The sequence below is a fragment of the Lipotes vexillifer genome, unplaced genomic scaffold, assembly GCF_000442215.2.
Source record: "Lipotes vexillifer unplaced genomic scaffold, Lipotes_vexillifer_v1.1 scaffold413, whole genome shotgun sequence".
Lineage (NCBI taxonomy): Eukaryota > Metazoa > Chordata > Mammalia > Artiodactyla > Lipotidae > Lipotes > Lipotes vexillifer.
In genome coordinates this window covers 1,927,752-1,941,847 of record NW_006769725.1, presented here as the reverse complement: position 1 = coordinate 1,941,847, position 14,096 = coordinate 1,927,752, and the positions used below count along the sequence as shown (strand labels likewise).

The 14,096-nt window shown below is 40.1% G+C and overlaps 1 protein-coding gene across 1 annotated transcript in view; it reads left to right on the top strand.

Moving 5' to 3' along the window:
• The first annotated feature begins 223 nt into the window (after positions 1-223).
• ME1 (malic enzyme 1) overlaps positions 224-14,096 on the top strand; it is a 194,458-nt gene continuing 180,585 nt past the window's right edge. Inside the window, exon 1 of the mRNA XM_007445885.1 lies at positions 224-364. Within this exon, the coding sequence (XP_007445947.1) occupies positions 287-364 (78 nt within the window). The 5' untranslated portion in view covers positions 224-286. The remainder of the gene's footprint in view (positions 365-14,096) is intronic.

Sequence of the window (14,096 nt, the reverse complement as noted above, 5' to 3'; positions counted from 1 at the left end):
ACCGCCCGGGCCTCGCCCTTCCTCCCCCTCCTCCTTGCTCGCCGCTCGCCTCTCCCCCAGCCATGACTCAGCGCTTCTCGCAGGCTGCCGGGCTGGGGACACGGGCTCCTCGCCGGCCCCTCCCGCCGCGTCCACCCCCTCTCTCCCACCCACGCCCGCCCTCGGCCGCCGGCCCTTCCCCAGCGCCGCCGCCGCCGCCGCCGCCACAGTCAGCTCGGGAGTCCCGGCAGCATCAGCCGCCCGACCCGGCCGGACCCGACCCCGCCGACCCCGCGCGCCGCCCGCCATGCAGCCCCAAGCCCCCGGCCGTCGACACACCCCCCAGCGCGGCTACGCCGTGACCCGGAGCCCCCATCTCAACAAGGTAAGCCCGCTGGCCCCCCCTCGGTCTCGGTCAAGGTCACGGGCAGGCCCCCCGGCGGCGCAGCAGACGCCGCTTAGCCCTTCCGCCCGCGCCCCCGGGATGCCGCCCCGCCGGAGCGCCCCCCGAGAGCCTGGGCGCGGGCCGAACGGAGGGGCCGCCCGTGGGGGTCGGTCCTCGGGAGCGTGATGGGAAGGGGTGTTGTGGCTCCGCGCCTGGGCATCTTGTTCGGGGAACGGAGGGGACGTAACTTGTTTCAGTACCGCTTGGCTTCTCCGAAAGCGGGAGCCGAGGCAAAGAAAGTAGTGGCAGCGAAGTGCGTGAGTGGAGTGTGCCTGTGAAGGTAGCAGGTGGGCTGCCAGCTCGGCCTCGATGTGCCACGCACGTACGGGGCGCACTCAGGGTGCCCATCACTGGAGGTTGCCGTGCAGCGAGGTGGCCCTACGGCCCCAGCTCGGCTAGAAACGCGTTCTGAGTGGGGTCACGTGAGCAACCGGAAAGTCAAGGCCTCTCTGTTTCTGGAGGGACGCAGTTGAGAGGCTGGGAATTCGTGGTGGGTGGCTTCTGCCTCGGGGGCCCTGGCGTGGCCCGGCGCAGAATCCCTGCCCCAGACGTGGGACTGTGGGTAAAGCCGTTCCTATGTCTTTGAACCTGGCCTTCTGGAAATTCTTTTTTTTAAGACTTCTCCTCTTTTTTTATGAAAAGGGGAATACAGTGCAAGAGACCCTTTTTCAGATCCTCCTAACATTTCATATTTCTTCACTGGTAATGTAAACACCTAAGATTTCTCTCAAATGAAAAACACCTCAGAGTGTATCAATTTGCCGACGAGATACTTAGCAGTCACATTTATTTTATCGCCAGGATTTGTCTCTGGATTGTTCCTTTGTTTAAGGGTGCCTTTTGACATTTCCTTTAGTACATGGAAAATGCCATCAGTTAGCACAGAGGCCTGTTGGGTCATTTGGGGCTCTCTACCAGACGCTTTTTTCCAACAAGAACTGGACCTCTGCGTCCCCCTCCCCCAACATGGTGCCGGTGATTTGTTAATCATTATTAATGGCTTGAAGACTTGTGACTTCTTTGATTTAACAAACTATAGCTCCTGTGAGTTCTTTTTGATTTTTGTGATGACAGGCAACTTTTACTTATCTATGATTATTCAGTATTTCTGGTCATAAAGCATTATGAAATTTTAAATATTTCCTACCTATATTTTCCTCAGTGATTTTAATTGCTAGTTTGGTTTTATACTTCCTTTTTATTATTCTGCAGGTTGGGGCCTATTTTCAGTAGGAAAAAAAGGGAAAATTTGATGTGACAAAACAATTTATGACTTTCAGGTGTACCTGCCTGCTGTAATTTATGACCAAATAATGGGTTGCCCCTTAAAAAGAACCATGTGAGTGGTATAACCTGTTTGAATTTCCTCCAGTCAGGGACCGGGGTGTCTTTTTCAAGGAGTTGATGGAATAGGCAATCCCTGAGCAAGAGTCATTATGCCTTTACTGTTTACATCAAGTAATAAGAGTCCTGTACCACAGTGTTCATTGCAGCACAATTTACAATAACCAGGACATGGAAGCAACCTAAGTGTCCATCATCGGATGAATGGATAAAGAAGATGTGGCACATATATACAATGGAATATTACTCAGCCATAAAAAGAAACGAAATCGAGTTATTTGTAGTGAGGTGGATGGACCTAGAATCTGTCATACGGAGTGAAGCAAGTCAGAAAGAGAAAAACAAATACTGTAGGCTAACGCGCGCGCGTGCGCGCGCACGCACACACACACACACACACACACACACACATGGAATAAAAAAAAAAAAGTTCTGCAGAACCTAGGGGCAAGGACAGGAATAAAGACACAGACACAGAGAATGGACTTGAGGACACGGGGAGGGGGAAGGGTAAGCTGGGACAAAGTGAGAGAGTGGCATGGACGTATGTACACTACCAAATGTAAAATAGATAGCTGGTGGGAAGCAGCTGCATGGCACAGGGAGATCAGCTGGGTGCTTTGCGACCACCTACAGGGGTGGGATAAGGAGTGTACGTATGCATATAGCTGATTCACTTTGTTATACAGCAGAAACTAACAACACTGTAAGGGAATTATACTCCAGTAAAGATGTTTAAAAAAGAGAAGAATTTATGCTCTTGAAATCCTTTTAATTCCTGTTCACGAGTAAGGGTTAATTTCCACTTAAGAATAATAATATCACAGAGATCTTCCACCAAAGGCATTAAGGTGTGGTATTTAATGTGTTAAGAACATGTGTTTTGACTTTGTAACTGAACTTTATTGTCTGCATAGTATCAAATTGGATTTAAAATCCAGGTGGCCAGCTTTGGAGTGATTAATGGAATAAGCTTTACTCTTCTTGTTCAGTCCTAAGACAGTTCCGTGGTACCTCATGGAAGTCACAGAACATCCTCATATGTACCACTGAAACTGTAGTTGTGGGATCTTCTTGATGGGCGCTGCTCTGAAGACCTCTGGGCCTTTAAGTTTTCCAGTAGCCCAGAAATTTTTCTTGAGTTTTGTGGTAACCTTGGCTGCAAAGAAACTCTAGTAGATCTTTCCCCCTATAACCCCCCGGCCTGTCACCTGGCTACACTAAGCCTTCTTCAGCCAGTGTCACACAGACCTTCATCACCTTACCTTTGGGTAACTGGCACAGTTTTCCTGGTTTTATTTTCAGTATTATAGTCTGCCCTACGTGTAGGTATGAAAGAAATATCTTCATCCATTAGCTTCTTGATCTTGCTCTTCTGTTATCCAAGTATTTTTAGTATTGATATTATTTCCTATTACATTGAATGTAAAATCAATCAGTTAGGTCTGCTGTCTTCTCCACATTTATCTCATTAGGTCCCCAATTTAGCCTTCCACTTAAAATATATTTGCTGAATATCTTACTTAGTCCTTGCCTTTTTGTCTCTGCGCATTTCCTACAATGAAAATGTCATTAGTTGATTGAATAATGATCTCTTTGGGGAAGACTTTCCTAATTATTTTAGTCCTATTAACATTACTTAACACCTCTGTTTTTTACGTATTCAGCTGTAACATGTCATTTGGTATTTGCTGCATTGTATTCTTATTTCATTTAGACGGCCATAGGAATCATAATCCTTAGTACAGAATTTTGCTCATTTAACATTAAATAAATGTTTATTTAATGGAGAAATGAGCCATGTTAAAACATTCTTTATTTTGGTCTTTCAAACAGAACTCAGCTTTTAAAGCAGGTAGCTTTTAAAGTGGTAGTTTGAGCGTTATTCTAAGACATTTCTCCTCTTTAATGTAATTTCTTGTAAGTAAATTCACATTGAAGTCTAAAGCTCAGTTGACTCCATATACCATTGTATTGTATAATGGCATATAGTCAGAAAAGGTGGAATTTGGTTTAAGCCTGACCATGCCATGAAATTTTAATTATTTGCTGGATAAGCTTTGGGAGGTGCTTAATCTTGGTACAAATTGAGGTAAACAGTAGATGTGATCTAAATTTAAAAATAAAGAATTTAAGGGAATTCCCTGGCAGTCCAGTGGTTAGGACTCTGTGCTTTCAGTGCCGAGAGCCCGGGTTCAGTCCCTTGTCCCTCGTCAGGGAACTAAGATCCCCCAAGCTGTGCAGCACAGCCAAAAATAATAATAATAATAATAATAAAATAAAGAATTTAAAAAACCTTAGAGAAATAGAATCTTTCTTCATTGGTAATAATTCATGTCTGGTTCTCACTGTTTGTATACTCAAGTGTACATCATTGCAGGTATGATTTCATCATAGCATTTGGAGAAGCATTTCTACCTCACACTTATGAGATTCAGTATCTTTCTGTTCACAGCCCAAATTCCTGTTTTTTTTTGTTGTTGTTGTTGGTACGCAGGCATCTCACCGCTGTGGCCTCTCCCGCCGCGGAGCACAGGCTCCGGACACGCAGGCCCAGAGGCCATGGCTTACGGGCCCAGCCGCTCCGTGGCATGTGGCATCCTCCCAGACCGGGGCACGAACCCGCGTCCCCTGCATCGGCAGGTGGACTTTCAACCACTGCGCCACCAGGGAAGCCCAGCTTATTAACTTTTAAATATGAGAAATGAGCTTCTGGGCAAGTGCTTTTGTAGATGTTTGTCTTGATATGTCGAGACCTAATGAGCTGAATGTGTGGTAGGGAAAAAAAGAAACAAGACTGATGACTATGAAGGAAAGTTACTTTAAACCCCCTCTTTTTCTTCAGTGTAAACTATACCAGAATGAATCATTCAGAAAGTTTTAACCTAGTACAGTTCTCTGGAGTTGCCTCAGCAATATGATAAACTGATATATTATTTAACGTGGAATCCCACTGATGTGAAGCCCATTGTAATGAAGTGTTCAGCCATACACCTCCATATTTGTCTATTGCCTTGGTAATGCAGGATAGTACAAAACCAAACAATGCGGTGCTCTAATGGGTAGAAAGGTGAATTTGATTTGAGAACTGGTGGTGTGGAGTACAGAAAATGTTGAAGAGAGGAATAGGTTTGAGATTTTTCATTTTGTGTTCTGATGTCCTTCAGGCTTTCGGGCAAGTGTAGAAAATGCGAAATAATGGAATGAACCCTCTAAGACTTTGTGTCTAGAAGAAATGAGTCCAAGTCACAATTCTTTTCATTAGCAGTTGTGAGATTTTGAGTGAGATTTTCTTAACTGGCTTCAGTTATTGTCTTTATAAAATAGAATGATGATTTCATTTATTTATCTCTTTCAAATTTTAACAAATATTCAGAATCCACTATATGCTAGGTAATATTCTGGGTTCAGGGGATATAGCAATGAATAAGATTCCTGCTTTGAATGTACTTACATTTCCATTTGAAATATGATTTGTTTTACCTCTTCCCTCAGATATTAAAGAGTGCATATTAGTTTTTTCTGACATATATTATAAAACAGGTTTTTTTATTACTACAACTAATTATTGATATGATAATATTTTTATATAGAGAGTCTGAACTCATAGCTGGAACGGTTATGAAGTACTTATTTTTTAGTGTACTTTTTACCCCCTTCTCTCTTGAATTTTTGATTTAACAAATCAAACATGATTGTGTGAACTACTAAATTTATGAGTGTCATAGTAAAAAATAAAACTATACTTTCTCTCTGGGAGAGACAGATGGACATTTTACTCTCAGATTCATATAAGTGAGCCTGACTGAGATCACATGTCCTTTGCAGTCTTTCCTAGATTTTCACAGAATGCCAGGTGTACGTTAAAAAATGTGTTTGTTAAGAAAAAGAACAAGGAAAGCTTTTTGCATCTCAGTACTCTGCTCAAAGTGTGTGAAAGCTTGGAAGTGTGGAAGAAAGGTAGAGGTATGCCCTGGGGAGTTAAAATTGTTGAGGTGAGGGCAGTGAAATGCAAAGATATGGAATTTAAAAGTACCAGTGGTGTGAAACCAGCCTTTAATCTATTCGACTTTGGAAGTAATCAGTTACTCTGACAAAACAAGTATATGGACAGGTTTCCAATGGCTTTCAAAACTGACATGACCAAATACTGTTACAGACTCCAACTGGCCTGATTTGGTCTATTCATTACATCATTATTTATTTTATGTTACTGATCCAACTCAACAAACTTGTTAATAATGTATGGACCCAGAATTGATCATCAGACATGTTACACTTCACTAGGACTAGGCTGGGAATGTTTCTAAGCTAAATTATTAAGAAATTTTCTTAGACGTGGGGCCTAAATATAAAGTGTGGTTGTTTGTATTCTTAAAGTGCTATTTAAAATATTTTATGGCTTATATATTAATTTTTACCTGTCTGTAGCTTCGTGTATGTAATATAGTACACTTTAAAACAAAGGATTAATGTTGCCTTGAATGAATTTAGAGAATTTAAAACATCAATATTTTTCCTCAGGCCCTGAAGATATATCTAAGTTAGCCATCAACTAAACTGGTTTCAGATACTTGAGGCCTTTGGGATTAAAGACAGGGGAGAGACACTATGCCTTTAAATTTCTGTAGTTTAATCTGGTAGTTTGGGAAGTCAATATAGTAATTGATAATGTTCTCTAAAACATGGAAATGTAACTATTAGAGTTTCTATGCTAATAAACAAACCCTAGACCTAAAACACTATTATTTTTTTAAATAAGTAATGGTTGAGTAAGAACATCAGCAAAAGTACTGTCTTGTTCATAGGAACATGGTTCTATGAATTACATCAGGAATACATTATGAGTATCCCTGCAGTAGTTAAATTCTAAACTGTCTCACTAAGACCTGACGATCTGGAGACTGAAAGAGGCCTAAGACTCCATTAAAATATTAAGGCTGTGCTTCCCTGATGGCGCAGTGGTTGAGAGTCCGCCTGCCGATGCAGGGGACGCGGGTTCGTGGCCCGGTCCGGGAAGATCCCACATGCCGCGGAGCGACTGGGCCCGTGAGCCATGGCCGCTGAACCATGGCCTCTGAGCCTGCGCTTCCGGAGCCTGTGCTCCGCAGCGGGAGAGGCCACAACAGTGAGAGGCCCGCGTACCGAAAAAAAAAAAAAAAAAAAAAATTAAGGCTGAGCCCCTTAAGCTTGCAATATATTAAAATACATTTAAAACATCTATTCAGAGTCCTCTAAGATATTTAAAAAATTTTTGGATTGTGAGACAGTGTATATATACATACATAATATATGTGTAAACACATTGTTATGGGCTGAATTGTGTCCTCCCCAAAATCATATGTTGAAGTTCTAACCCCAGTCTCTCTGTATTTAACCATATTTGGAGATAAGGTCTTTAAAGAGGTAATTAAATTAAAATCAGGTCTTTAGGGTGGGCCCTAATCCAATGTGACTGATGTCCTTATAAGAAGACGAGATCAGGACACATACACAGGAAAGTCAGTGTGAAGACAGTGGGAGAAGATAGGCAATGAGAGAAGCCTTGGAGTGTAAGCAGCCCTGCCCACAGACATCTTGACTGTGAGAAAATGAATTTTGTTGTTTTAGCCACCCAGTGTGGTACTTTGTTATGGCACTTTTAGCAAACTAACACATTTATGTAATTGAAACAATTTTATAATACAGTACTTGGTGTGTATAGCACACTCTAGTACTATCCCATTTCAATTTTTTAAAAATGTTGGTTGTGATTCATTAATGAATCACAATCCATTTAATCCATTTTAAAATCCGAGTTAAAAAAAAATTCTGCTCTATTGCTTAATTAGTGCATTTATGTGCCTGTGAGGATTATTGCAGAGTGACTTTCTGTTCTGTGTCTTAGTGTTGTATATGAAGTTTGAGTTTGTCTTGGCAGTACTGGCCCAGCCTCCTTTTGTTTTTCCATCTACCTGTCCAAATTGAGTTATGTCTTAAACCAATAATCTTGAAACTATGAGAATGTTATTGTTGTAACTAATATTGGCAGGTCTGGTTAGTAAGCCAGTGTCCGTCCTTATGTACCCAGAGCCAATAAGAAATTGAAACTTGGTTAGTGAGCATTTTTATGGGCCTTTAAACTTTTTACTTATTCAAAATCTTGTTTATATTTAATTTTTACGTATGTTAACTATATCTTAATAATATGACAATTGAGAGCAAACAAACTAGTCATTATGAATAAATATGAATGAAGATTAACTCTAATAAAATTATTTTCAGATTGTTTCACAAAGCACAGGCAAGCTATGCTGAATATGAGAGATACATTGAGAATAAAATGTTACAGAAAAGCTAAAAATAAAGGTATGAGAAAGTAGTAACAGCAAGAAATCAGGGTTATCCTGACATCAGACAATGTAGGCATCATGTCAAAAAGCATTAAATGATCAGGACTTCCCTGGTTGCGCAGCGATTAAGAATCCGCCTGCCAATGCAGGGGTCCCGAGTTCGAGCCCTGGTCTGGGAAGATCCCACATGCCGTGGAGCAGCTAAGCCCGTGCACCACAACTACTGAGCCTGTATTCAAGAGCCCGCGAACCACAACTACTGAGCCTGTCTGCCACAACTACTGAAGCCCGCATGCCTAGAGCCAGTGCTCCACAACAAGAGAAGCCACCGCAATGTGAAGCTCACACACTGCAATGAAGAGTAGCCCCTGCTCACCTCAGTTAGAGAAAGACCGCGTACAGCAATGAAGATCCAATGCAGCCAGGAATAAATAAGTAAATAAATAAATTTAAAAAAAGAAAAAGCATTAAATGAGACAAAATACATAATGCTGAAAGGTACAATTCTGAATGAAGTTATACATGTAATGAATGTCTATGCACCAGTTAACACAGCAGGTACCTTCATAAAAAAGACAGTATAGGACATGCAAAGAGAAATAAAAAGATACTAACACTAGAAGACTTCAACAAATCTCTCTCAGTGCAGGACACATCATAGGGGGGAAAAACTGTTTCCATACAGTAATTACTTCCTCAAATTTCTCAGGAAATTTATGTTTTTCCAAATCATGAGAATATTCAGTTGAGAAATTGGGAAAATGAGAGAGCTTAGTAAATAACAGAGATATTACTGATTAGAAAGACCTAATGACAAAAGGAAGAGCTGGAAATTGTACTTGTAGAGTCAGAGGTTAAGGTTGACATTTCATGGATCGTCACAGCAGTAATGATCTAATTAGTCAGTTTTGCTTGTAGCCTTGCCAGTTTCTGACAATATCTTTTAGTTTCTGTGTTTAGACCATTCACACTTCATGTAATTATTCATGTTTGGATTTCTGTCCAGCATTTTATTATTAGGTGTCTGTTTGTTCTCTCTGTTTTTTATTCTTCTGTTTCTCCTTTCCTGCCTTCTTGTGTATTATTTGAATATTTTTTATTATTCCCTTGTAATTTCTCTATTGAGTTTTTTTTAAAAATAAATTTATTTATGTATTTATTTTTGGCTGTGTTGGGTCTTCCTTGCTGCGTGTGGGCTTTCTCTAGTTGTGGCGAGCAGGGGATTCTCTTGTTGTGGAGCATGGCCTCTAGGCATGTGGGCTTCAGTAGTTGTGGCACATGGGCTCAGTAGTTGCGGCTCGGGCTCTAGAGCACAGGCTCAGTAGTTGTGGCATACGGGCTTAGTTGCTCCGTGGCATGTGGGATCTTCCTGGATCAGTGCTCCAACCCATGTCCCCTGCATTGGCAGGCAGATTGTTAACCACTCTGCCACCAGTGAAGTCCTCTATTGAGTTTTTGACAATATCTCTTTGTATAGTCTTTTTTATTAGTTGCTATGGAAATTATGATATACATAACTTTTCACAATCTACTTAAAATGAACATTTTGCCACTTAATTGGAGTGTAGAAACCTTACCATCATATAGGTCTCACTATGTTCCTCTGTTTATGTTGTAGGCGTTATATGTTTTACATCCACTTACATCTTCATATGTGTATTACATAGTATTTTAAAAATTGAGATATAATTGACAATTGATATAGCTTCAGGTGTAAAACATAATGATTCAATATTTTTATATATTGTGAAATGATCACATAGGTCTAGTTAACATCCATCATTGTATGTAGTTGCAAAAATTTTTTACTTGTGATGAGAATTTTTAAGATCTACTCTCTTAGCGACCCAATATGCAATACAGTGTTATTAACCACAGTCACCTTGCTGTACATTACGTCACCAGGACTTACTTATTTTACAGCTGAAAGGTTGTACCTTTTGACCCCCTTCACTCATTTTGCCCATTCCTTATTCCCTACCTCTGGCAACCACCAATCTGTTCTCTGTATCTGTGAGCTCGTTGCTCTTTGTTTTGTTTTGTTTTGTTTTTTGATTTCACGTATAAGTGAGATCATACAGTATTTGTCTTTCTCTGTCTGCCTTACTTCACTTTAGCATAATGCCCTCAAGGTCCATCCAGCTTACTGCAAATGGCAAGATTTCTTTCTTTTTTATGGCTGAATAATATTCCATTGTAAATATTTACACCACACTTTCTTTATCCATTCATCCATTGATGGACACTTAGGTTGTTTCCCTATCTTGGCTATCATAAATAATGCTGCAGTGAACATGCGGTGCATATATCCTTTTGAGTTAGTGTTTTGTGTTCTTTAGATAAATACCAAGAAGTGGAGTTTCTGCATATGGTAGCTGTATTTTTAAATTGGGGAAGAACCTCCATGCTGTTTTCCATAGTGGCTGCACCAATTTCACTTGTACTAACAGTGCATGAGGATTCACTTTTTTCCACATCCCTGCCGACACTGTTATTTCTTGTCTTTTTGATAATAGCCATTCTAACAGGTGTGAGGTGACATCTCATTGTGTTTTTTTTTTTTGTTTTTTTGTGGTACGTGGGCCTCTCACTGCTGTGGCCTCCCCCGCTGCGGAGCACAGGCTCCGGACACACAGGCCCAGCAGCCATGGCCCATGGGCCCAGTCGCTCCGTGGCACGCGGGATCCTCCCGGACCCGGGCACGAACCTGTGTCCCCTGCATCAGCAGGTGGACTCCCAACCACTGCGCCACCACGGAAGCCCTCATTGTGGTTTTGATTTTCATTTTCCTGATGATTAGCGATGTTGAGCACTCTCCTATGTGCCTGTTGGCCATCTGTATGTCTTCTTTGGAAAAAAGTCTCTTCAGATCTTCTGCCTGTTTTTGTTTTTTTGCTTTGATTTGTATGAAAAAATTTTTGATGTGATAATTTAATGTAATGTGTATAACTTTTGATTTTAATTGTGATACATGTTTTAAAGAGTTTAAGAGGGAAAGGACAATCTATTATAGTTACTGAGATATTTACTGTTTCTGTTGCTCTTCTTTTATTCCTGATATTTCAGGTTTTCCTCAGGTATCTTTTCCCTTCCACTTAAAGGATTTCCTTTAGCATTTCTTTTAGAGCATTTCGCTGGAGACCAGTTGTCCTCTTTTTCCTTCCTCTGAGAATACCTTTATTTCATTTTCATTTCTGAAGGATATTTTCTATTTTCTTTAGAATTTTTTTTTTTTTATACAGCAGGTTCTTATTAGTCATCCATTTTATACACATCAGTGTATACATGTCCATCCCAGTCACCCAATTCATCACACCACCACCACCACCACCCCGCCAGTTTACCCCCTTGATGTCCATACGTTTGTTCTCTACGTCTGTGTCTCAATTTCTGCCCTGCAAACTGGTTCATCTGTACCATTTTTCTAGGTTCCACATATATGTGTTCATATACGATATTTGTTTTTCTCTTTCTGACTTACTTCACTCTGTATGACAGTCTCTAGATCCATCCAGGTCTCTACAAATGACCTAATTTCATTCCTTTTTATGGCTGAGTAATATTCCATTGTATATATGTACCATATCTTCTTTATCCATTCGTATGTCTATGGGAATTTAGGTTGCTTCCATGACCTGGCTATTGTAAGTAGTGCTGCAGTGAACATTGGGGTGCATGTGTCCTTTTGAATTATGGTTTTCTCTGGGTATATGCCCAGTGGTGGAATAGCTGGATCCTATGGTAATTCTATTTTTAGTTTTTTAAGGAACCTCCATACTGTTCTCCACAGTGGTTGTAACAATTTACATTCCTACCAACAGTGCAAGAGGGTTCCCATTTCTCCACACCCTCGCCAGCATTTGTTGTTTGTAGATTTTCTGATGATGCCCATTCTGACTGGTGTGAGGTGATACCTCATGGTAGTTTTGACTTGCATTTCTCTAATAATTAGTGATGTTGAGTAGCTTTTCATGTGCTTCTTGGCCATCTGTATGTCTTCTTTGGAAAAATGTCTATTTAGGTCTTCTGCCCATTTTTTGATTGGGTTGTTTGTTTTTTTTAATATTGAGCTGCCTGAGCTGCTTATATATTTTGAGATTAATCCTTTGTCCATTGATTCATTTGCAAATATTTTCTCCCATTCTGAGGGTTGTCTTTTTGTCTTGTTTGTAGTTTCCTTTGCTGTGAAAAAACTTTTAAGTTTCATTAGGTCCCATTTGTTTGTTTTTATTTCCATTACTCTAGGAGGTGGATCAAAAAACATCTTGCTGAGATTTATGTCAAGGAGTGTTCTTCCTATGTTTTCCTCTAAGTTTTATAGTGTCTGGTCTTACATTTAAGTCTCGAATCCATTTTGAGTTTATTTTTGTGTGTGGTGTTAGGGAGTGTTATAATTTCATTCTTTTACATGTAGCTGTCCAGTTTTCCCAGCACCACTTATTGAAGAGACTGTCTTTTCTCCATTGTATATCCTTCCCTCCTTCGTTATAGATTAGTTGACCATAGGTGCATGGGTTTATCTCTGGGCTTTCTATCCTGTTCCATTGATCTATATTTCTGTTTTTGTGCCAGTACCATATTGTCTTGATTACTATAGCCTTGTAGTGTAGTCTGAAGTCAGGGAGTCTGATTCCTCCAGCTCTGTTTTTTCTCCTCAAGACTGCATTGGCTATTCGGGATCTTTTGTGTCTCCATACAAATTTTAAGATTTTTTGTTCTAGTTCTGTAAAAAAATGCCATTGGTAATTTGATAGGGATTGCATTGAATCTATAGATTGCTTTGGGTAGTATAGTCACTTTCACAATATTGATTCTTCCAATCCAAGAACACATGGTATATCTCTCCATCTGTTGGTATCCTCTTTAATTTCTTTCATCACTGTCTTATAGTTTTCTGCATACAGGTCTTTTGTCTGCCTAGGTAGGTTTATTCCTAGATATTTTATTCTTTTTGTTGCAGTGGTAAATGGGAGTGCTTCCTTAATTTCTCTTTCAGATTTTTCATCATTAGTGGATAGGAATGCAAGAGATTTGTGTGCATTAATTTTGTATCCTGCAACTTTACCAAATTCATTGATTAGCTCTAGTCATTTTCTGGTGGCATCTTTAGGATTCTCTATGTATAGTATCATGTCATCTGCAAACAGTGACAGTTTTACTTCTTCTTTTCCAGTTTGTATTCCTTTTATTTCTTTTTCTTCTCTGATTGCCGTGGCTGGAACTTCCAAAACTATGTTGAATAATAGTGGTGAGAGTGGACAACCTTGTCTTCTTCCTGATCTTAGAGAAAATGCTTTCAGTTTTTCACCATTGAGAATGAGGTTTGTTGTGTGTTTGTCTTATATGGCCTTTATTATGTTGAGGTAGGTTCCCTCTATGCCCACCTTCTGGAGAGTTTTTAGCGTAAATGGGTGTTGAATTTTTCCAAAAGCTTTTTCTGCATCTACTGAGATGATCTTATGGTCTTTCTTCTGTAATTTGTTAATATGGTGTATCACATTGATTGAATTGCATATATTGAAGAATCCTTGCATCCCTGGGATAAATCCCACTTGATCATGGTGTATGATCCTTTTAATGTGTTGTTGGATTCTGTTTGCTAGTATTTTGTTGAGGATTTTTGCATCTATATTCATGAGTGATATTGTTCTATAATTTTCTTTTTTTGTAGTATCTATGTCTGGTTTTGGTATCAGGGTGATGATGGCCTCATACAATGAGTTTAGGATTGTTCCTTCCTCTGCAATTTTTTGGAAGAGTTTGAGAAGCATGGGTATTAGCTGTTCTGTAAATGTTTGATAGAATTCACCTGTGAAGCCATCTGGTCCTGGACTTTTGTTTGTTGGAAGATTTTTAATCACAGTTTCAATTTCATTACTTGTGATTGGTCTGTTCATATTTTCTCTTTCTTCCAGTCTTGGAAGGTTATACCTTTCTAAGAATTTGTCCATTTCTTCCAAGTTGTCCATTTTATTGGCATAGAGTTGCCTGTAGTA